Source organism: Giraffa tippelskirchi, chromosome 6, assembly GCF_054371585.1.
Source record: "Giraffa tippelskirchi isolate mGirTip1 chromosome 6, T2T-mGirTip1v1.2.pri, whole genome shotgun sequence".
NCBI lineage: Eukaryota > Metazoa > Chordata > Mammalia > Artiodactyla > Giraffidae > Giraffa > Giraffa tippelskirchi.
This window is the reverse complement of record NC_137280.1, coordinates 157,672,781-157,697,189: the sequence shown is the minus strand read 5'-3', so window position 1 is coordinate 157,697,189 and position 24,409 is coordinate 157,672,781. Positions and strand designations below refer to the sequence as shown.

Sequence of the window (24,409 nt, the reverse complement as noted above, 5' to 3'; positions counted from 1 at the left end):
CTCATGCTCCTTCTTTCCATTCATTGTTCTGTGCCAGAAACAACCTTTCCCTCTTGCTTGGTCTCTGTGAAATACCAAGCAAGACATCATCAATTAAAAACTAAAAGTGATAAGAAACTACCAACTGCCAGATGTTGTAAAAGGAGCAGGTCTGTTTCCTCAGGGGGAAAAGGCAGAAAACAAGGCTCCACATCGAATAGAATTATTTATAGCAATATTTTCTTCCCCATTTTGTAGAAAATAAAAGATATGAAAAAGCCACAAGGTTCTGCTCTTGTTTTGCATTTTAGTAACATGCTGGCTGAAGATCTGAAGACAGAGATAAATGGCTTTAAAGTTCTAGGTAATAAGGACTTCTGGATTTCTTCCCACTTACTTTCCGTTCACAGAAGTACCAGATGAGAGATCTTGGCTTTATGCATCAGTTCTAGCAAAGCTGCTCTTCAGGGGAAATTTCCCACCGGAGCTTCCACCTCTCCTTTCATCATCCCTCCTTTGTTGGTAGGATATGTGTTGGTACAGCCTTTTGAAAATAGTTTTAAAATTTAAAATACACATACTTCTTGATCTTAACATTGCATGAATGTTTCTGTAGGATTGATTTTTGAGACGAGGGAAAGCAGCCCCTGACATCCAGGAACTGGCCTTATACAGGGAGACCTTGATGGTGCTGATTGCTTACCTGGCACCCACAGCTAGAAGGAGGTGTTCTTCTGTTGGACATTTAAAAAATCTCATAGAACACTAACACTGCCCAAGGTCTCTTGGTGACTGTGATGGAGTGAGACCAAAGCAAAACAAAACAAAAAAGTCCTGGAGTCTTACCCAAAATTGCCAAACCAAAGCCCAAATTCTGTGTTTTCAAATACCCTCTTACTGAGTTCCCTTATGGTTTCACCATGATGCATGATCTCCCTTATTGCAACAAGCAATAAACCCAAATTACTTTCTGGGTATCTTCCGTGGAAGGGCAGAAACAGCTGTTTGAGAAAGTATATTGCTTATAGCAATATTTGTAATAGCAAAAATTGGATCCAACCTATTCAGAAATATGAAAATGATTCGACATATTATAAATACATCCATTTTATGAAATAGGCCTTGAATAAGTTGGATGCATAGTTATTGGAGTGGGGAAACGAATGTCTAAGCTGTGCTGTTATTTTGAAGGAAAAGGGGAAGCAAGTTAAATAAAATCACAAAAAAATAGGATACTGTTCTATGTTTAAGAAAAAAAATCTGTGTGTGTGGTGTATATACAGAAAAAGTTCTGAAAGAATGCACATCAAACTCTTAACAGTACCATGAGGAAGAGGTAAAAAGAAATTCTCATATTTCATGTTATGCACATCTGTATTTTTTTAACTTATTTTTTATATTGGAGTGTATTTGATTTACAGTGTTGTGTTAGTTTCAAATGTACAGCAAAGGATTTAGTTATACATATACCTATATCTATTCTTTTTCACCTTTTTCACACATGGGTTATTACAGACTATTGAGTAGCGATCCCTGTTGATTGTCTATTTTATATATAGTAATGTTTATATGTTAATCCTATACTCCTAATTTATCCCCCCCATTTCTCTTTGGTAACCATAAGTTTGTTTTCTAAAACTGTTTTCCATAATGGCTGTACCAATTTACTTTTCCACCAACAGTGTAGGAGCATTCCCTTTTCTCTACCCTCTCTCCAGCATTTATTGTTTGTAGACTTTTTGATGATTACCATTTTCTGACCTATGTGAGATGATACCTCATTGTAGTTCTGATTTACACATCTCTAATAATTAGTGATGCTGAGCATTTTTTTCATGTGCTTATTGGCCATCTGTATGTCTTCTTTGGAGAAATGTCTGTTTAGATCTCCTTTCCATTTTTATTGGATTTTTTAGTTTCTGATATTGAGCTGCATGAGCTGATTCTATATTTTGTCAGATACATCTTTTGCAAATATGTTGTCCCATTTTGTAGTTGTCTTTTCATTTTGTGTATGATATTCTTTGCTTTGCAAGAGTTTTTAAGTTTAATTAGGTCCCATTTATTTATTTTTTATTTTTATTTTTTTCTTTTCATTTCTCCCAGAAGTGGATCCAGGGAGATATTGCTGTGATTTGTGTCAAAGAATGTTCTTCCTATGTTTTCCTATAAGACTTTTAGACTGTCTGATCTCACATTTAGGTCTTTAATCTATTTTGAGTTTATTTTGGGGTATGATATTAGAGAATGTTCTAATATAATTTTTTTACATGTAGTTGTTCAGGTTTCCCAGCACCACTTATTGAAGAGATTATCCTTTCTCCATTGTGTACTCTTGCCTCTTTTGTTACAGATTAATTCACCAGAGATGCATGGGTTTATTTCTGGACTATTTTATCCTATCCCATTGATTCATGTGTCTGTTTGTATTCCAGTACCATACTGTATATATGACTATATTGTTGGTGTTGTTCAGTCACTCAGTCATGTTCAACTTTTTGTGACCCCATGGACTGCAGCATGCCAAGCTTCCCTGTCCTTCACCATCTCCTGGAGCTTGCTCAAACTCATGTCCATTGAGTCAGTGATGACATCCGACCATCTCATCTTCTGTCATCCCCTTCTCCTCCCGCCTTCAATCTTTCCCAGCATCAGGGTGTTTTACAGTGAGTCAGTTCTTTGCATTAGGTGGCCAAAGTATTGGAGTTTCAGCTTCAGCATAAGTCCTTCCAATAAACATTCAGGACTGATTTCCTTTAGGATGGATTGATTGGATCTCCTTGCAGTCCAAGGGACTCTCAAGAGTCTTCTCCAGTACCACAGTTCAAAAGCATCAGATCTTCAGCGCTCAGCCTTCTTTATGGTCCAACTCTCACATCTATATATGACTACTGGAAAAACCATAGCTTTGACTAGATGGACCTTTGTTGGCAAAGTAATGTCTCTGCTTTTTAATATGCTGTCTAGGTTTTTCATAGCTTTTTTTCCAAGAAGCAAACATCTTTGAATTTCATGGCTGCAGTCACCATCTGCAGTGATTTTGGCGCCCAAGAAAATAAAGTCTGTCACTAGTGATGGGACCAGATGCCATGATCTTCATTGTTTGAATGTTGAGTTTTAAGCCAGCTTTTTCACTCTCCTCTTTCACTTTCATCAAGAGGCTCTTTAGTTCTTCAGTTTCTGCCATAAGGGTGGTATCATCTGTATATCTGAGGTTATTGATATTTCTCCTAGCAATCTTAATTCCAGCTTGTGCTTCATCCAGCCTGTCATTTCACATAATGTAGTCTGCATAGAAGTTAAATAAGCAAGGTGACAATATTCAGCCTTTCCCAATATGGAACCAATCTGTTGTTCCATGTCTGGTTCTAAATTTTGCTTCTTGACCTGCATACAGGTTTCTCAGGAGGGAGGTGAGAAGGTCTGGTATTCCTCTCTCTTGAAGAATTTTCCACAGTTTGTTGTGATCCACACAGTCAAAGGTTTTAGTGTAGTCATTGAGGCAGAAGTCAAGAAGCAGAATTTCTGGAATTCTCTTGATTTTTCTATGATCTAATGGATGGTAGCAATTTGATCTCTGGTTCCTCTGCCTTTTCTAAATCCAGCTTGAACATCTGGAACTTCTCAATTCATGTACTGTTGAAGCCTAGCTTGGAGAATTTTGAGCATTACTTTACTAGCATGTGAAATGGGTGCAATTGTGCAATAGTTTGAACATTCTTTGGCATTGCCCTTCTTTGAGATTGGAATGAAAACAGCTTTTCCAGTCCTGTGACCACTGCTGAGTTTTCCAAATTTGCTGGCATATTGAGAATAGCACTTTCACAGCAGCATCTTTTAGAATATGAAATAGCTCAACTGGAATTCCATCACCTCCACTAGTTTTGTTCATAGCGATGCTTCCTAAGATCCACTTGGCTTTGCACTCTGGGATGTCTGGCTCTAGGAGAATGATCACACACCATCATGATTATCTTGGTCATTAAGATCTGTTTTGTATAGTTCTGTGTATTTTTTCCACTTCTTCTTAATAACTTCTGCTTCTGTTGATTACTATAGCTTTATAGTATAGTCTGAAGTCAGGGAGCTTCATTCCTCCAGCTCTGTTTTCTTTCTTAATATTACTTTGGCTATTCAGGGGTCTTTTGTATTTATAGACAAATTTTAAGATTTTTTTGTACTAGATTTGCAAAAAAAAAAAAAATGCTATTGGCAATTTGTTAGGGATTGCATTGAATCTGTAGATTACCTTGGGTAAGACAGTTATTTTGACAATATTGATTCTTCTAATCCAAGAACATGATATATCTTTCCATCTGTTTTTGTTATCTTGATTTCTTTCATCAGTGTCTTATAGTTTTCAGAGTACAGGTCTTTACCTCAGGTAAGTTTATTTCTAGGCATTTTATTATTTTTGATGTGATGGTAGATATGATTGCTTCCTTAATTTCTCTTTCAGATCTTTTGTTAATGTATATAAATGCAGCAGATTACTGTTTATTAATTTTGTATCTGGCAAGTTTACCAAATACATTGATAATCTAACAGTTTTCTGGTAGCATCTTTAGGATTTTCTTTTTTGTGTGTGTGAGTTAAGTTTTATTTGGGGCAAAATGAGGACTGCAGCCTGGAAGACAGCATCTCAGATAGCTCTGAGAGACTGCTCCAAAGTGGCAGTGGGGGAAAGACAATATATAAAGTTTTGGTGAAGGGGGAGTTCAATACCATGAAGCACTCATTTTACAAAAGACTTCTTGTTGATCATGAGGATCTGATATCACCATGAAGGGATTTAGTGTTTCTCTTGATATGAGGAGATGTAAGGATTGAGATCATAAAATCTGTTCCTAAAAACATCCAACTGTCTAAAGACCTGTCCCACCAGATTCCCTGGAGCACAGAGTGCCTCACTCCACCCTGAACTCCCTCCCGGCTTGTTGAAGGTCAACAGCTAAAGCAGCATGGGGTTCAGTCTCCGTAGAGCCAGATGGCAAATGCCTTTGTTGTTCAGTTGTTGGCAATGTTCTTGGTAAGTGCCAATTTGTAGTTGACACAGCCCCCTTGTGGTCATAATTCCGACCATACTTTGGGGGGCACTTCATTGACCATTTTGTCCCACGTTGCTGGGAAGGCTGGTTCCCAGTTCTAAAGAAGGTTTTTGTTGATAAGACACTCAACGTGCTATTAGTGGACTAGGTCTTAATAGTCAAAGATCTCTGGACACCTGTCTTCTAGTTATGGTCCAGGAAAGTATTCCCTCTCGTTGCATCTTTTCATACCTAGAGTTACATTATTACAATCATTGATCATATATCGAGCTATACATTTGATCAACTGCTTCAAGTCTAGTCATCATTTTCATTGGAGGCTCATTCATACACTTGGGAATACAAGAAATAATGTGAAACAATAAAATACAAATGGTATGCTGCTGCTGCTGCTAAGTCTCTTCAGTTGTGTCCAACTCTGTGCGACCCCATAGACAGCACCCCACCAGGCTCCCCCATCCCCGGGATTCTCCAGGCAAGAACACTGGAGTGGGTTGCCATTTCCTTCTCCAATGCATGAAAGTGAAAAGTGAAAGTGAAGTCGCTCAGTCGTGTCCGACTCTTAGCGACCCACAGACTGCAGCCAACTAGGCTCCTCCGTCCATGGGATTTTCCACACACACACACACACACACACACACACACACACGCTGCTAAATGGTCATACCAGTAGAATACATATCTTTGACCCATTGGAATCATACCAATGGTAGATTGGTTAGGGTTACCTCTAATTCGTTAACATGTATGACCTGAAATTCATGGGAACCCCAGGTTATACCTTCATATCCGTCCCTGTAGATATGAAGGCCATAAATTAGTGCCACAGATCCACTGAGTCCCATACTGATCACTCTCTCTAAGGTTAATAATAGACATAGGTCATAAAGCACGCAGCCTTGTCTCATAATTACCAGATTGATTATTTTATGTTTAGAATCATTACATCTGCAAACAGTGACAGTTCTTTTCTAGTTTGGATTCCTTCTGTTTCTTTTTCATCTCTGATTGTCATGGCTTCCAAACCTATGTTGAGTATAAGTGGCAAGAGAAAGGACTGTAATTTTTTAAAATTGCCTTCTCAATAAAAAAATGCCATATGATCATATATATGATGTGTGTATGTGCGTTATATATGTTAAGAAAGTGATAGATATACTTTTGTCTGCATCTGCTATTTTATATACATCACAGAAAACATCCGCATCAACTGCTATAGGCCTTCCTCAGTATTTATAATAGCTACATAACATTTCATAATAAAGATGCTCAGAATTTATTCATCCATTCTTATATTGATAGACATTTCTTTTATGTACTTTTTGGGTCACTATTTATTATGTATTTTGTATCTATTTGAACTGCTATGTTTATCTCCTTGCATGTGTAGTGAGTTTTCCCCTATGGCATAGGGATGGGATTTAAGGGCCAAAGGGCAAGGGCTCTTTTCAATTTTGATATATATTGATAGAGTGTTCCTCAAAGTAATTTATATTTCTACTATCAGATAGAATACTTTTTCCCCTGAATCCCTGTCACCAATAGGTATCACCTCTCTGTAAATTATGCCAAATATATATAAAATAATGACCTATTTTTACATTATTTTGCATTTCCTTTCATAAAAGTAGTTGGCCATTTGTTTATTAGAAAATTTGAATTTACATTTTGATGAACTGCCTCTAATAGCCTTTGTTTTTCCATTTTTAATTATTTTGTTAATAACTTAGGAGTTCTTTGTATGTTGTAGATAAATCTTTAATTTGAAACTTTAAAGAATATTTTCTCTCCTATTTACTTTGGGTTTGATATCTTTCTATTTTAAGATATTTAAAATGGTTAAGTGTGTATTACTTTTCTGGAATGGTTTATCTTGATTAAAATGTTACCTCTAGTACCTCAGCATGTACTCTAAGTTTTCTTTTAAAATTTGTATTGTTCTCACGTTCACGTTTTAATTCCACCTGGAATTATGTTCTGCTTTTTACAAAAGTTAAAGGATGATTCTATTTTCTTCCAAATAGATAACCTGTGCTGCCACTTATTTAAAATGTACTCTTCTCCCAACCAATTCATAAACCATCTTTGATATATTCGAGTGCCACATATACTGGTAAACAACCCTCCTGCCAGTGTAGGAGACGTAAGAGAAGCGGATTTGATCCTTGAGTTGGGAAGATTCCCTGGAGTAGGAAATGGCAATCCACTGCAGTAGTCTTGCCTGGAGAATTCCATGGACACAGGAGCCTGGCTGGCTACTGTCCATAGGGTTGCAAAGAGTCCAGCTCGACAAAAGCAACTTAACACATGCATATATACTAGGATCTCTATCCTGACTCACTTTTCTGATTTACTCCATTCTCTACAACCGTGAAAACAAGTTGAATTATAATTATGCTGTATATTATCACTAATGTTAATTTTTAGGCTCTCACCATTTAAAGTGATATTTGTTATTAATTTTGCACAATCTTTACTGTATTTAAGTACAGTTCCTTCATTTTTATGATTAAAGAATCTCCTTTGAGCCTTTTATACAGCTTTAATTTGTAGGAAACTACAAATCACACTTTGGACCAGGAATCTTGCACAATAAAAACAATCGAATAAACCTTTTGTTTATTTGGAAGCTTTGCTCTAAATAGCCTTTCTCTAACCTGAAAAGGAAAACAGAAAATAGTTACAAGTTTATGAACTTGGAAATAATGCATTGTCTGAGTAATCAGGCTAAAATCATGGTCCCAAATAAGATGAAATTTGATTATGCTGTGTTCACAATCATAAATTATAGATCTTTGTGTTGTGTTTCCTGACACCAATATCAGCTACATAATTTCTGGGGCCAAGAGCAAAATGAAAATGTGGAATCCTTTACTCAAAATACAGGAAAAATGTACCATGAAGCGTAGTAAAATATTGAAAGTTTTCCTTTTTCCCACTGTCTCTTCTTTGACCTGTCATGCCTTCTGGGAATGGCTATACTTCTGAGCAAGTGTAGACCTTCAAAGGCACCCAAGGACTGGGCTGTGACTTGCTCCACAGGGATATCCACCTGCAGCCAGGCTCCCCAGCCAGTCTCAGAAATATATGTTGAACAGCAATGATGCGTTCATTTTAAATTCCATTCTTGTAGGTTCTAATAAAAGCTATTGTAAAATACAATTGTGGAGAGACAAAAAGAGAGATATCACTGTAGCTCAATATAAAATTTAAGTAATTAAGACATGAAAACTATTACACAATTTACTACACATGCAACAAGAATAATAAAATGTTTAACCCTTTCCTTCTCAACGCCTCCCCCTATTGGTCTCTTTATTTTTTTTATATTAATTTATTTATTTTAGTTGGAGGCTAATTACCTTACAATATTGGTTTTTGCCATACATTGATATGAATCAGCCATGGGTTTACATGTGTTCCCCATCCTGAACCCCCTTCCCACCCCCCTCTCCATCCCATCCCTCTGGATCATCCCATTGCATCAGCCCTGAGCACTTGTTTCATGCATCGAACTTGGACTGGTGTTCTGTTTCACATATGATAATATACATGTTTCAATGCTATTCTCTCAAATCGTCCCACCCTCACCTTCTCCCACAGAGTCCGCAAGACTGTTCTATGCATCTGTGTCTCTTTTTCTGTCTCACATATAGGGTTATTGTTACCATCTTTCAAATTCCATATATATGCATTAGTATACTGTATTGGTGTTTTTCTTTCTGGCTTACTTCACTCTGTATAATGGGCTCCAGTTTCATCCACCTCATTAGAACTGATTCATATGCATTCTTTTTAATGGCTGAGTAATATTCCATTGTGTATATGTACCACAGCTTCCTTATCCATTCGTCTGCTGATAGACATCTAGGTTGCTTCCATTTCCTGGCTGTTATAAACAGTGCTGCGATGAACATTGGGGTACACATGTCTCTTTCAATTCTGGTTTCCTCAGTGTGTATGCCCAGCAGTGAGTATATTAGGTGGGGGCATATTTTGAACAGAATGGTAACTAAGGGAGACCACTGAACTTCTTTTTTCTGCCTTTAGAAGCTTCCTCACTGAAGAAAGGTGGAGGGATTCAGCATATCAAGAAAAACTCCCCCACAAAAACATCACCTAATTATAGTAAAATGTGAGCAAATGATATATATATTTTTTGAACTGAGATTCTCTTTTAGAATAAATTGGATGTTGTCTACGTATTAGAGAATTGTTGGAAAATTGGGTGTTAAATTACAATATCGGATTTCCTCTGTTAATGCAGTAGTTACATTTATTTTTTTTTAAATCCAATAGTTAATATTATGTGTAGCAAATTGCCCAAATTGTGTCCTACACTGGCTCCTTTTAAAAGGCTGTGATCTCCACAACATGGAATTTTCAAAATAAACCAGTAACTTGCATTCTAAGAAAAAAAAAAAAGAAATATATGTTGAAGAAATTTCCCCACATATGCCCAAAAGTTCTATTGCAAAGGTTATTTTTCTCTGAAAGCATTTTTCTCCAGTTTTTGAAATTACGAACAGTAAGTTAATGTTCCTTCTCTCTCTCAACCTACGATATTTTATTGATCAACCAACCACATCAAACTATAAAAGACATATTTCTCATAACTCATATATTTCTTAGGAGCAATAAGTTTCAAATTATCTCAAATCATGCTTGCAAATACATGTTAAACCCTTAGCAGTTTCACCGTTTTGCTTACAATAGTTTCGGAAGCCACTCATTTGTCACCACTCACCTAGCACAGTTTTTCACCAGCTGAAGACAAATGAGTAAGTGGCAATTTAGGAAGTTGCTACAGATAGTAGTACATGCTTTCTTTGTACTTTGTTGACCTGTCTTAGAGTTTTAAATACTTATTTTTTCTTCTTAGGATGTTCATCTTTTGACCAAGAAGAGAAATAAAACTATTCTGTAATTACACTAGTAACTCATGACAAGAAAAAAGTAGGAAAATTTTGCATATATAGTTATATGATGCTCAAATTAATCTGATTCTAAATTTTAAAATAAAAAGACACTCTCAGTTATAACAACTCTGTCATCACCTACATATATACTTAATAGCTTTAAAATATACTAGTTTTATTTCCTATTGAATTTCTTGCTGGCAGGTTCTTAATATTTCTCTATACATCTGTTTACTGTTTTTCTTTGTTTATGACACCATGAGATTATATATTATGATTTGGAAGTGCAACTATGGCTGCAAATTCCCATGTATTACTTGTGCCACGTTTCAAAATGAACATTGTAGCCTACTGCACAGAGTTAGGTCTCCTCCCACAATTTTCCTGAATCGTGTATCAGCTAATCAGCCCACATGAGCTTATAATACATGAACAATTTTATCTTCAATGACTTTTAGCATAACAATTGTTTATTGTGGGAATTTTGGAAAATAAAGACAATTATAAAGAATTTACAATAGTCATCTGTAAGCCTACTGGTAACTTTACATTTCCGTGTGTATCTCTTCATAATTATATATGTACAGCCCACGAAAATCGAGATAATATTATACATCCGTTTTTTGTAGACTACTGAATATATCTTCAAAACTTTTAAATGTACTGGTGCTTTGCATACCTTTAAATTGGACTTCTACATAGGTATAATAGTAACTATATTAGCATCCCATGCCTAGAATAATGAATGTGTTTCTTAAAGATATAGAAATGCTCCTTCAATTTTGCTTTCTATTTCCTCTTTTAAGTAGCTGATAAGAATTAGCACACTAGTGGCTTAAACATAATAAATGTGGGTGTTAAAAGGTGAAAGGCTTCTTAGTTGCTTTTCAACAATTAAACTCTAATATTGACAAAATTGAGTCCATAAAGAAGCTGGCTTGAGCTACTGTATATAAAAACTTGTTTTATTTTTCAAAGGCATACTTAGATATGTGATTCTAAGTGCTGAAAAGTATTTAAGACCACCACAGTATGTAAAAGTTTAAAAAGTACCATTCATAAGTATCAATAGATACTAATTTTTGTGTGTCTAATTTACTCAATTCCTTTTACAAAGGATATTTAGAAATTAACCATAAACCCATTAAGGAGCTGAGTTACATGCTTCTCTTCAACCTCAGCCCCTAACATACAAAGTCTGTTTGTTGCTACCACTGCTGCTTCTACTCTTGATAAAATTGATAGGAAAATTATATTGATTTCTACTTCATTTTATTGCTCCTCAATAACTTGGGAAAGTTAATGTATATTTATTTGAGTTATTATCTCCAAAATAGAGTTCAACAAATGTTGAGTAATAGAACAAAATATCTAGGTCTTAGCCCTTGGTAGAATTGTTGGAAAGACTTTAAAATTGAACTGTACAGATTGAATTGAAGTAAGCAATCTTGTGTGCCCAGGCCACATTACAGTGGATAACTCACATTCCCTTATTACCCTGACCTATATTTCTCTCCATTCTTACATGCTAAATAATGTCCTCAGTCCTTTGCTCTTTACAGAGTAAAGATGCTACTGGTCTTAATGAGAAAACATCCTGCATTCTCATTAGCAGCCTATATTCTTTATGATTGAACACATCTGCTATAAAGTACCAATATATTCTTGATCTTCAAATTATTTATTAGTTTTGGATAATAAGCAAAACACCTATGACCTGAATAATATCCCTGGGCCCTAGCTACTGGGGTCCTTCAGCATTTAATTGCTGATTGGCTGGAATTACCACAGGTCACCATCTGCAAGTCTTCAGCAAATGGGGTTACTAAAGATAATCAAGTGCTATTGAAGTTCTTCCTTGCTGACTTCTTCCTCCATTCTTGCTAATGATGAAAAGAAGGCTAAACAATGTAGCAAAGTGAAAATTCAATTGCAAAAGAGAAAATATAAAGTTTTGTGGGACTTCTGAGAGCTCAGCATGATGTGCTACATCATATTTACCACGATTCCATTGTACACCATGAGGTCAGTAGGTTTCCTTGGCTTCTGTAAATCAGACTAGTTAGTCTTTACTAGTTTATCACTGTGATTTCATAAAGCCCAAGGCTATGTGAGTGGAGGGGCTCCAACACTAATAACATGATGTTTCTTCTTCTCTTAAGTTTGTACAGGTTTGAATTAAGAATACATGAGCTTGTAACATTTACTACAGGCTAGTGTGTGGTCTGCCACAACGGATTCAGATCTGGACGAAAGTAGAGCTGGTGACAGAAGGAAAATAAAGAGGGAGGAAAAGGAGAACCAAAAGAATGATCTGAACTCCATAAATATGAAATACCTCTGTATATTCACTTCCTTGCACATTTTAGATTCCAAATTAATGATTTACTGTGAAGTGTTTTCATTGACTAATTGAAATTTAGTTCTTTGTTTTTGGCAGTGAAGTGTAATCCCTGAAGATAGTTTGTCTCCAGTTTTCTCATTTTTGGAAACTCTCTCAATATAATTGTTTCGTTCTTTTACCCCACTCTGGCTTCCATCAGCATCTCCTTGTATATGAAGCATCTGTAATATTCTATATATTACTGTTATAATAATTCTAAGATTACACATACTTCACCATGTTCACCATCTCTTTGTATGGTTATCTTCACTATCTCTTTGTATTCACTTTGTATGAATCCAGTTTAAGCTCCTTAAAGATCTCAGATATGTGCTAATTAGAGTGGCCACCCTAAAAGTATCAGTGAAATCAGGCTGCTGCTACTCCAGCCCTCTCAGTCTATTTGAAAAGGCCTAGGATGCACAAGGGTATTGAAAAATATCAACCCTAGAGAACAGGATTTATCACCCCTGTATTCACTGGAGAAGGAAATGGCAACCCACTCCAGTATTCTTGCCTGGAGAATCCCAGGGACGGGGGAGCCTGGTGGGCTGCCGTCTGTGGGGTCGCACAGAGTCGGACACGACTGAAGTGACTTAGCAGCAAGTAACACTCACATTGATGAATTCTGACATTCACCTCAATATATATCAGAATCCACTTAATACTTAATTAGCCAATTCTGTGTAAATTTTGCCATTAATTTTGACAACATAGGTAGCCTCTCTCTTTTCTTGTATTTGTGGTGTAATCTAACATGAATTAAAGAGGAATTTAAAATGGAGAGTTCGGTCTTCAAAGTTATATATTCTTTGACCTGGGAGTTTCTCTGAAGAACTAAACCCTGTTGTAACACTATAAGGTCTTGTGTGGCATTTTTTTAAATGCGAATTCTTGACATCAAAGTGAGAGTTCTTTCTAGAAATGGGTAGCTTAGGAGTGCTTAATAGTTCATGTGTGTATCTGAAATATAATTGTTGCTACTTAGGTAGTTTTGGCTTGAGTTTAAGAACTGAACCACTCATTCAGCCTCTGTGGGAATAGTTTGGCTATAGAAATTGAAAGTGCTTTGAATTCTACATCTTGCATAGTTGAGAAAGTCATATATCCAAGTCTAGAAGGAAAGTGTAAAGCCTTAATATCACCAACCCCTTACTCTGAAAACTTCCCTTGCTTAAAAAAGGAGCCCCCCAAATCTCAGTTTCTAGAAGTCTTGTATAATGTGGTAGATCACAGCTGTCTTGTTAAACTAATAACCTGCCGTGCATTTGTTGTTGTTGCTCAGTTGCTAAGTCAAGTCCAGCTCTTTGTGACCCTGTGGACTGCAGCACACCAGGATTCCCTGTCCTTCACTATCTCCCAGGATTTGCTCAAATTCATGTCCATTGAATCAGTGATGCTATCTAACCATCTCATCCTCTACCACTCTCTTATCCTTTTAACTTCAATATTGCCCATCATCGGGATCTTTTCCAGTCAGTCAGCTCTTCGCATCAGGTGGCCAAAGTATCAGAGCTTCAGCTTCAGCATCACTCCTTCCAATGACTATTCAGGGTTCATTTCCTTTAGGATTGATTGGTTTGACCTCCTTGCAGTCCAGGAGACTCTCAAGAGTCTCCTGCACCACAATTTGAAAGCATCAATTCTTTAGTGCTCAGCCTTCTTTATGGTCCAGCTCTCAAATCCATACATGACTATGGGAAAAACCATTATTTGACTAGATGGACCTTTGTCAGCAAAGTGATATTCTTTGGAACTCTGAATTCAGTTGGATATATCTTTTCCTTTCTCCCTTGCTTTTCACTTCTCTTCTTTCCTCAGCTATTTGTAAAGCCTCCTCAGATAACTAATTTGCTTTCTTCCATTTCTTTTCCTTTGGGATGGTTTTGGTCACTGCCTCCTGTACAGTGTTATGAACCTCTGTCCATATGAACCTCTGTCCATAGTTTTTCAGGCACTCTTTGTACCAGATCTAACCCCTTGAATCTATTCGTCACCTCCACTGTATAAACGTCAGGGATTTGATTTAGGTCATACCTGAATGGCCTAGTAGTTTTCCCTATTTTCTTCAATTTAAGCCTAAATTTTGCAATAAGGAGTTCATGATTTGAGCCACCATCAACTCCAGGTCTTATTTTTGCTGACTGTATAGAGCTTCTCCATCTTAGGTTGCAAAGAATATAATCAATCTTATTTCAGTATTGACTATTTGGTGATGTCCATGTGTAGGGTCATCTCTTATGTTGTTGGAAGCAGGTGTTTGCTATGACCAGTGTGTTCTCTTGACAAAACTCTGTTAGACTTTGTGCTGCTTTGTTCTGTACTCCAAAGCCCAAACTTGCTATTACTCCAGGTATCTCTTGACTTCCTGTTTTTGCATTCCAATCCCCTATGATGAAAAGGACATCTTTTTGGTCTTAGTTCTCAAAGGTGATGTAGGTCTTCAGAGAACCTTTCAACTTCAGCTTCTTCAGCATTAGTGGTTGGAGCATAGACTTGGATTACTGTGATACTGAATGGTTTGCCTTGGAAACGAACAGAGGTGATTCTGTCGTTTTTGAGATTGCACCCAAGTACTGCATTTCAGACTCTTTTGTTGACTATGGGAGCTACTTCATTTCTTCTAAGGGATTCTTGCCCACAGTAGTAGATATAATCATCATCTGAATTGAATTTGTTCCTTCCAGTCCTTTAGTTCACTGATTCCTAAGATGTCAATGGATATTCACTCTTGCCATCTCCTGCTTGACTATGTCTAGTTTACCTTGATTCATGACCAACATTCCAGGTTCCTATGTAATATTGTTTTTTACAACATCGGACTCTACTTTCACCACCAGCCACATATACAACTGAGCATCATTTCCGCTTTGGCCCGGATGCTTCATCCTTCCTGGAGCTATTAATAATTGCCCTCTGCTCTTCCCCTGAGGCATATTGGACACCTTCTGACCTGGGGGGACTCATCTTCCGGTGATATATCTTTTTGCCTTTTCATACTGTTCATGGGATTCTCGCGGCAAGAATATTGACATGGTTTGCCATTTGCTCCTCCAGTAGACGACATTGTGTCAGAATTCTTAATTATGACCTATCTGCCTTGGATGGCCTGGCAGGGCATTGCCTGTAGCTTCATTGAATTATGCAAACCTCTTCTCCTCGACAAGACTGTGATCCATGAAAGGGCCCCGCACTACATTATCCTAATAGAAATAGCCCTTTCTTTGTGGAATTTTTCCTTCCCTAATCCATCCATGCAATTCTAGTGGGAACTGTTTTTATTATACTACTTCCCTAGCTAAAAAGTGGGTGGAACCCTGACTCACACTGACCCCAATGTACCGCCCCATCCCTGGGGCTGCAGTGATTGTCCCAGTACAAATTGGTGACTTAAGCTGGACCAGAGGACCTGTTAGTAGGATCTAATTATAGACTGTCAGGATCTCCTTTTGCTTTTTGAGTTAAATAGATGAAAGTTTCTTAGTCTGGAGTAGTCTAGAGCCATATTACCTATCAGGTTTTATTTTTTATTTTTTTGATGTTGCTACCAGAAAAATTTAAATTATGTGTGTGCCTCATATTTTGGCTTGGATGATACTATGATTTGAATATTTGTGTTCCCCCGCAATTCATATGTTTAAAGCTATCCCCTAATGTGATGGTGTTAAAAAGTGGTGCTTTTCAAATTGATTAGGTCATGAGGGCTCTGCCCTTAGGAGTTGGATTAGAGACCTTATAAAAGTAGCCTGAGATAGCTTCCTTGTCTGTTCTGCCATGTGAAGTTACAGCTAGAATACTCTTTTTTTAAAAAAAAAAAAAAAAAAGATTATTTATTTGCTTACTTATTGACTTTGGCTTTGCTCGGTCTTTGTTGCTGTGTGCAGCCTTTCTCTAGTTGCATTGAGAAGAGGCTACTCTCTAATCGTGGAGCGTAGGCTTCTCATCCTGGTGACTTCTCTTGTTGTGGAGTACAGGCTGTAGAGAGTGGGGGTTTCAGTAATTGCAGCCCATGGGCTCAGTAGTACACAGGCTTAGTTGCCCTGTGGCATGTGGGATTTTCCCAGACCAGGGATAGAACCAGTGTCCTCTGCATTGCAAGACAGATTCTTTTTTTGTTTGTTTCTTTTTGGGTTTTCTTTTAAGTTAATTTATTTGTTTTAATTGGAGACTAATTAATTTACAGTATTGTGGTGGTTTTGCCATACACTGATGTGAATCAGCCATGGGTGCACATATGTCCCCCCATCCTGAACCCTCCTCCCACTTCCCTCCCCACCCCATTCCTCTGGGTTGTCCCAGAACACTGGCTTTGAGTGCCCTGCTTCATGAATCAAACTTGCACTGGTCATCTGTTTTACATATGGTAATATAGACGTTTCAATGCTATTTTCTCAAATGGTCCCACCCTCGCCTTCTCCCACAGAGTGCAAAAGTCTGTTCTTTACATCTGTGTCTCTTTTGCTGTCTTGCCTATGGGGTCGTCATTACCGTCTTCCTAAATTCCATATATATGCGTTAATATACTGTATTGGTGTTTCTCTTTCTGGCTTACTTCACTCTGTGTAATAGGCTCTAGTTTCATCCACCTCATTAGAACTGACTCAAATGTGTTCTTTTTTTTATAGCTGAGTAATATTCCATTGTGTATATGTACCACAACTTCCTTATCCATTCGTCTGCCAATGGACATCTAGGTTGCTTCCATGTCCTGGCTATTGTGAACAGTGCTGCCATGAACGTTGAGGTACACGTGTCTCTTTCAATTCTGGTTTTGTGGTATGTATGCCCAGCAGTGGGATTTCTGGGTCATAATTCCGGCTTTTTAAGGAATCTCCACACTATTCTCCATAGTGGTTGCACTAGTTTGCATTCCCGTCAGCAGTGGAAGAGGGTTCCCTTTTCTCCACACCCTCTCCAGCATTTATTGTTTTTAACCACTGGTCTACCTGGAAAGCCCTAGAATACTACTTTTTAGAAACTAGATGCAGCCCCTCACCAAACACAGAACCTGAAAATGCAGGTACCCTAACCTTAGACTTCCAGCCTCCAGAACTGTGAGAAATATCTATCTGCTTTTATAAGACACTCAGTCTGTGGTATTTTTTTTTTTTAGTAACCTGAATGAACTAAGAAACATTGTATCCCATTGATTATCACTGACCTATAGATTTAGTCCAATCAGAACCCCCACCCCAGACTTTTGTTAAAAATTGACAGACTCATATAAAATTCATACTGAAATGCAAAGATAGCCAGAAGATATTTTTTTAGAAGAACAATGTTTTTCAGAAGAACTTATACTGTCTGGTTTCAAGACTTACTATAAAGCTACAGTAATAAATACCATGTAATATTTCACATAAGGATAGACAAATCAAGGGAACAAAATAGAGTACAAAAATTGACCCACGTTATATAACCTCAGTTAATTTTCTACAAGGCATGAAAGGAATTCAATGAGGAAAGGATCATCTTTTCAACAAATAATGTTGGAACAACTAGACAGCTATATAGAGGAAAATGAATCTTGATCCTCATCTCATGTGATACATAACAATAGTTTGAAATGGACCATAGTACTAAATATGAACTCTCAATAACGATGCAACTTCTGTAAGAAAACATAGGGACAAAATCTTTGCAACTATAATGTTACTGAAAATTTCTTAGGACAAAAAAGTACAAGCCATAAAAGACCAAAAAAAGGTACATTGGACATTATCAACATTTAAACTTCGGCTCAATGATAGACACCAGTGAAAAATAAAATACTTAACACAAACAGAAAATATTTGTGATAAATGTATCAGGTTAAGGACTATATCCAGAACATAAAAAGAACTCTTAAATTCAATAAGAAGAACGTAAGCAATCTAGTTAAATCTAGCTAAATTTGGCAAATATTTTAACAGAAATTTTATTTAAAAAATTAATTGGTAGCAAATGAGGAAATAGAAAGATGCTCTTTATCATTAGTAAAATGTAAATTAAAACTATGGTGAGATATATAGCACAAGCCCACTAGAATAGGTAAAATAATTTTAAACTAATCATATCAATACTAAGTATAAGCAAGAATATGAAATAGGAATTCTTAAACATTGTTGGGAATGTACAATGGTATAATCACTGTAGGAAACACTTGGGCAGTTTCTTATAAAGCTAAACATCCATTGACCATCTGACCCAGCAATTCCATCCTTAGGCATTCACCCATTTAAACAAGTCCACACAAAGATTTGTTTATGAAGTTTCATAGATTTATTCATGATAATGTTGCCAAAACTCAGCCTCTATAGTGTTACTGGCACCAAATTGAACCTTGGAGACAGTTTTTGATAAAGCAGAAAAGGACTAGATTTTATTGCTTTGCCGAGGAGGCTAATGCCCTCAAGACTGTGTGCCCATGTCGTGAAGCTGGTAGGACATGATAGTATGATAGTAATGGTCCAAGGAGCAGGGTGTGACCAGTTGTGGACATTGTTCTGATTGGTTGCTGGTAAAGTAATAATAATAATTGGGAATATTGGGAATGGCATCATCAACCTTCTGGTTTCAACCGGTCTAGGGTCTGTTACGTTCTTGAGATCAGCAGTTTTCATCTGGTGCGGTTCTGCTTCCTGTTAAAACAACAGGAATGTGTGTCAAGTCTTTATCTATATCTCTCAGGGAAGGGTGGGTTCCATGATTCTGCTGTGTGGCAGATTTATATTCTAATTTGTTCCCCAGCCCAACAGCTCTTCTTTGTTTCTACAAATTCATATTTCCCAATTATTAACTCTTAAGTCAACCTTTTGCTTCAAAGACAAGGCCACAGAAGCTTGTACAGTTTCCATAGCACCAGGTTAGAGCAACCCACAGTCCATTCCCAGGTAAATGAGTAAATCATGATATCCATACAATAGGATACTCTTTAGCAGTAACAAGGAGTGAATGTCTGGTACATTCGACAACTGAATAAATATCAAAAACATCATGCTGAGTGAAAGACTTCAGATACAAACGAATATAAACCTTTTGATTCATTTATATGAACCTAAAAAAAATTTATAGTGATAACAAGATCACTGGTGGAGCTAGATAGGAGGGGAGAGAAACAATTTTTGAGGGATATCAGAAAAGTTCTGTATCTTGATTGTGGTGCTTATATGGGTACACATGTTTATCAAAACTCACTGAACTCTTCACTTAAAATGAATGCATTTATTGTATATAAATTACAGTTCAATGAAGTTCAGGACTTTTTGATCTCTATACTTGTAAGCTTGAGTCTTGTTTGTTATATTCACTAGTTTGTTGTGTTTTTTTAGATTCTACATAAAAATGAGAATTAGATTCTACATAAAAATCATATACTATTTGTCTTTCTCTCCCTGACTTATTTCACTTAGCATAATACCTTCCAAGTCCATTCATGTTGCTGTAAATGACAAATTTTCATTCTTTTTGATGGCTGAGTAACATTCCATTCCATATTCTACACCTTCTTTATCCATTCATCTATTAATGGACACTTAGATTTCTTCTGCATTTTCTAACTTTGGGTTTTGTTTGTTTTTCTTTTTCTGGTTGCTTAAGATGCGAAGTTAGTTTATTTATTTGAGGTTTCTCTCATTTCCTGAGTGTATTGCTATAAACTTTCCTCTTGAAATTGCTTTTGCAGCTTCCTTGGATTTTGGATCTTTGTGCTCTTATTTTCTTATTTTCATTTGTCCCCAAGTATTTTTAAATTTCTTTTTTAGGCTCTTCAATAATCCATTTGTTGTTTAGTAGCATATTGTTTAGCTCCATGTGTTTTTGTTTTTTGCATCTTTTTTCCTTGTAGTTTATTTCAAGTCTCTAAGACTTGTGATCAGAAAAGATAGTCTATGGCCATCAGCAATACATGAACCATGAACTTCCAGATGTTCAAGCTGGTTTTAGAAGAGGCAGAGATCAAATTGCCAACATCTGCTGGCTCATCGAAAAAGCAAGACAGTTCCAGAAAAACATCTATTTCTGCTTTATTAACTATGCCAAAGCCTTTGACTGTGCAGATCACAATAAATTGTGGAAAATTCTGAAAGAGATAGGAATACCGGACCACCTGACCTGCCTCTTGAGAAACCTGTATGCAGGTCAGGAAGCAACAGTTAGAATGGGACATGGAACAACAGACTGGTTCCAAATAGGAAAAGGAGTACGTCAAGGCTGTATATTGTCACCCTGCTTATTTAACTTATATGCAGAGTACATCATGAGAAATGCTGGGCTGGAAGAAGCACAAGCGTGAATCAAGATTACTGGGAGAAATATCAGTAACCTCAGATATGCAGATGACACCACCCTTATGGCAGAAAGTGAAGAAGAACTAAAGAGCCTCTTGATGAAAGTGAAAGAGGAGAGTGAAAAAGTTGGCTTAAAGCTCAACATTCAGAAAACTAAGATCATGGCATCCGGTCCCATCGCTTCATGGCAGATAGATGGGGAAACAGTGGCTGACTATTTTGGGGGGCTCCAAAATCATGGTGACTGCAACCATGAAATAAAAAGACACTTACTCCTTGGAAGGAAAGTTATGACCAACCTAGACAGCATATTAAAAAGCAGAGACATTACTTTGTTAACAAAGGTCCGCCTAGTCAAGGCTATGGTTTGGGCTAAGGTATGGGAAAGATTGAAGGCAGGAAGAGAAAGGGACGACAGAGGATGAGATGGTTTGATGGCATCACTGACTCAATGGACATGAGTTTGGGTAAACTCCAGGAGTTGGTGATGGACAGGGAGGCCTGGTGTGCTGTGGTCCATGGGGTCGCAAAGAGTCAGACATGACTGAGCAACTGAACTGAATACCACCCTGAATGCCCCTGATCTCATCTGGTCTCAGAAGCTAACCAGAGTCAGGTCTGGTTAGTACTTGGATTGGAAGAAAAGATAATTTCAGTTTTCTTAAATTTAGTGAGACTTGTTTTGTTGTCTAATATGTAATCTATCCTAGAGAATATTCCATGTGCACATGAAATGAATGTGTGCTGTACTGCTTTTTGATAGAATGGTCTAATAAATGTGTATAAAATCTATTTGGTCTCATGTGTTATTTGAGGCCAGTGTTTCCTTACTGATTTTCTGTTCAGATGATTTGTCCATTGATTTAAATGGAGTGTTAAAGTCTCTAACTATTATTATGTTGCTGTCAGTTTCTCCCTTTGTGTCTGTTAATATTTGCTTTATGTATTTAGGTGCTCTTATGTTGCATGCATATGTATTTACAGTTTTGTGTTTCCTTCTTTTATTGATCATTGATTGTTAGGTAATATCCTTATTTTTCTTTTATTACAGTCTTTGTGTTAAAGTCGTTTTTTCTAACATAAGTATTGCTGCTCTGGCTGTCTTTTCATTTCCGTTTGGATGGAATACATTTTCCATTCACTACTTTCAGTTTGTGTGTATTTTTAGATCTGAAGTGAGTCTCTAGTGGGCAGCATATATATGGACCATATTTTTGTATTCATTCAGCCACTCTGTGACTTCTTTTTCAATTTTAAAGCTGTCTCTGCTTATTAACTAATAAGATTACAGAGATAATCATAATAGATATCTTAGTTCATCCTCCTAATAAGCCTGTTGACCTGATCTTCCCTGTTGCCAGTATCTCTACCTTCTACAAAATGAGTAGTCTTTTTCTTCATTCCATCTCATGGAGAATACAATTTGAAGGTCCAGAGGAAGTTGTTTGCTTCTTTGAAATGTTTTCCAACAGTATAGATCTCTTGAATCAGATCCTCCTTGTAGATAATGCCATATTTGCCACAGATCGAGCAATCAGTATGTTACCTGTCAGGGCAAATTGCTTCTTGCTGATTTTGCCCTAACCATGCTTGTAGATAAATTCATTTACTGACTTCAGGTTTGGGTACTCCCGTACAATGTATGGTTCCACAATTCTCAGCATGTTGATTGAAGCCTTGTTGACTTTACAGAGGTGGCGTTGAAGACCTGATAGAGGCAAAGAAGCTGCAACACTGTTTAAACCTTGGGCACACACCATTGTTACCTCTGATCCTGATGACAAATGAAGATTTGGGTTCAGTGGGTACACAAAAGTTACTGCTTTTTCTTGCCATCCTAGCTATTCAAATTTCAGTTCTATACATCTGCTTGTATTCCATGTGACAGGGCTTAACTCTTTCATAGGTAATGCGTCCTCCTTGGCTTTCAAAGCATCTTTTGGGCAAGCTTTTTCCTCAGGTGCTTAATCTTAAGCTCTGCGAAATTCTTTCACTTTCTCTTAAGTGTTTCTGGCACAGTAGGAACCTTCTTTTTCTTCTCTTTTGCATCCTCCGTGGTTCCAGCTGGGAAGAGCACCCAATGACTTTTCATTGGAGTGTCTAGTCCCTTTACATTTGAAGTAATTATTAATAGTTATGTACTTATTGACAATTGATAATTGTTTGGGGGTTGTTTTATAGTTCCTTTTTGTTCCTTCTTTTGTTCCTTTATGATTAGATGACTAGTTTATTTTTAGATTTTCTTTTCTTGTGTGTGTGTGTGTGTGTGTGTGTGTGTGTATTACAGATTTTGGGTTTGTAGTTACCATAAGGTTTATATGTAGGAATCTATATATATATACATATGTGTTTAGGTTGATTTTCTCTTAATTTCAAATGCACTTCAACAAACCTGCATTCTTACCCCCCCTCCCCATGATTGCTGTTTCTAACATCATATTTTATACATTTTTGTTCTGTAAATCCCGTAACTACTTATTGTGGCTGTGTACAATTTTACTACTTTTGTCTTTTAACCTTCCTGCTAACTTTATATGTGGTTGATTTACTACATTTACTGTGTATTTGCCTTTATTAGTGAGCTTTTTCCTTTTGTAATTTTCACATTTCTAGTTGTGTCTCTCCCTTTTTCACTTAGTAAAGTCCCTGTAACATTTCTCATAAAGCTGATTTGGTGGTGTTGAACTTTTAGATTTTGCTTGTCTGTAAAACTTTTTAATCTCTCCATCAAATCTGATGAAAACCTTGCCAAGTAGAGTATTCTTGGTTGTAGATTTTCCCCTTTCATTGCTTTAAATATATTGTGCCATCCACTTCTAGTCCTCAGAGTTTCTGCTGAAAAGTCATATTATAGCCTTATGGGAATTCCCTTATATGTAATTTGTTGCTTTTCCCTTGCTGCTTTAATATCCTCTTTATATTCAACCTTTGCCATTCTAATTACAGTGTGTCTTGGCTTGACCCTCTTTGCGTTGATACTGTTTGGGACTCGCTGTGCTTCCTAGACCTGGATATCTGTTTTCTTTCTCAAGTTAGGGAAGTTTTCAGCTATTATGTTCAAATATATTCTCTACTCCTTTCTCTCTTTTCTTTTTCTGGGATCCATATATTGTGAATGTTAATATGCTTGATGTCTCAGAGATTTCTTAAACTGTCCTAATTTTTTTCTTAGTGTTCCGCTTCAGTGATTTCTACTACTCTGCCTTCCACCTTATTGATCCATTCTCATTCCTCTGTATCTTCTAGTATATGTTAATTCCTCCTAGTGTATTTCTTTTTTCACTTCAATTTTGTATTCATCAGCTCTCTTTAGATCCTTCTTATGTCTTCTAACTCTTTGTTAAACTTCTCGCTGCATTCATCTTTTCTTCACTCAAGTCTCTGTTAATCTTTATGATCATTACCATCTCCACTTCATGTAGTTCTTAGGAGGGTTTGTCTTATTCCTTTCTTTGAAACATGTTCTTCTGCCATCTCTTTTGCCTAATTTGCTGTATCTATTCTGATATAATGAAATACATGAAATAAAGACGCTTACTCCTTAGAAGAAAAGTTATGACCAACCTAGACAGCATATTGAAAAGCAGAGACACTACTTTGCCAACAAAGGTCCATCTAGTCAAAGCTATGGTTTTTCCAGTAGTCATGTATGGGTGTGAGAGTTGAACCATAAAGAAAGCTGAGCGCTGAAGAATTGATGCTTTTGAACTGAGGTGTTGGAGAAAGCATTTGAGAGTCCCTTGGACTGCAAGATCCCACCAGTCCATCCTAAAGGAAATCAGCCCTGAATGTTCATTGGAAGGACTGATGCTG

At 36.9% G+C, this 24,409-nt stretch overlaps 1 protein-coding gene across 26 annotated transcripts in view; it reads left to right on the top strand.

Moving 5' to 3' along the window:
• Positions 1 to 24,409, top strand: part of CCNH (cyclin H) — a 375,519-nt gene that overhangs the window by 272,707 nt on the left and 78,403 nt on the right. For 3 of the 26 annotated variants that reach the window (XM_081503955.1, XM_081503954.1, XM_081503956.1), the window contains one exon: positions 16,955 to 17,073. The exons of the other annotated variants lie outside the window; for them this stretch is intronic. In XM_081503955.1, the coding sequence (XP_081360081.1) occupies positions 16,978 to 17,073 (96 nt within the window). In that variant the 5' untranslated portion in view covers positions 16,955 to 16,977. The remainder of the gene's footprint in view (positions 1 to 16,954; positions 17,074 to 24,409) is intronic. 26 annotated transcript variants of the gene reach the window in all.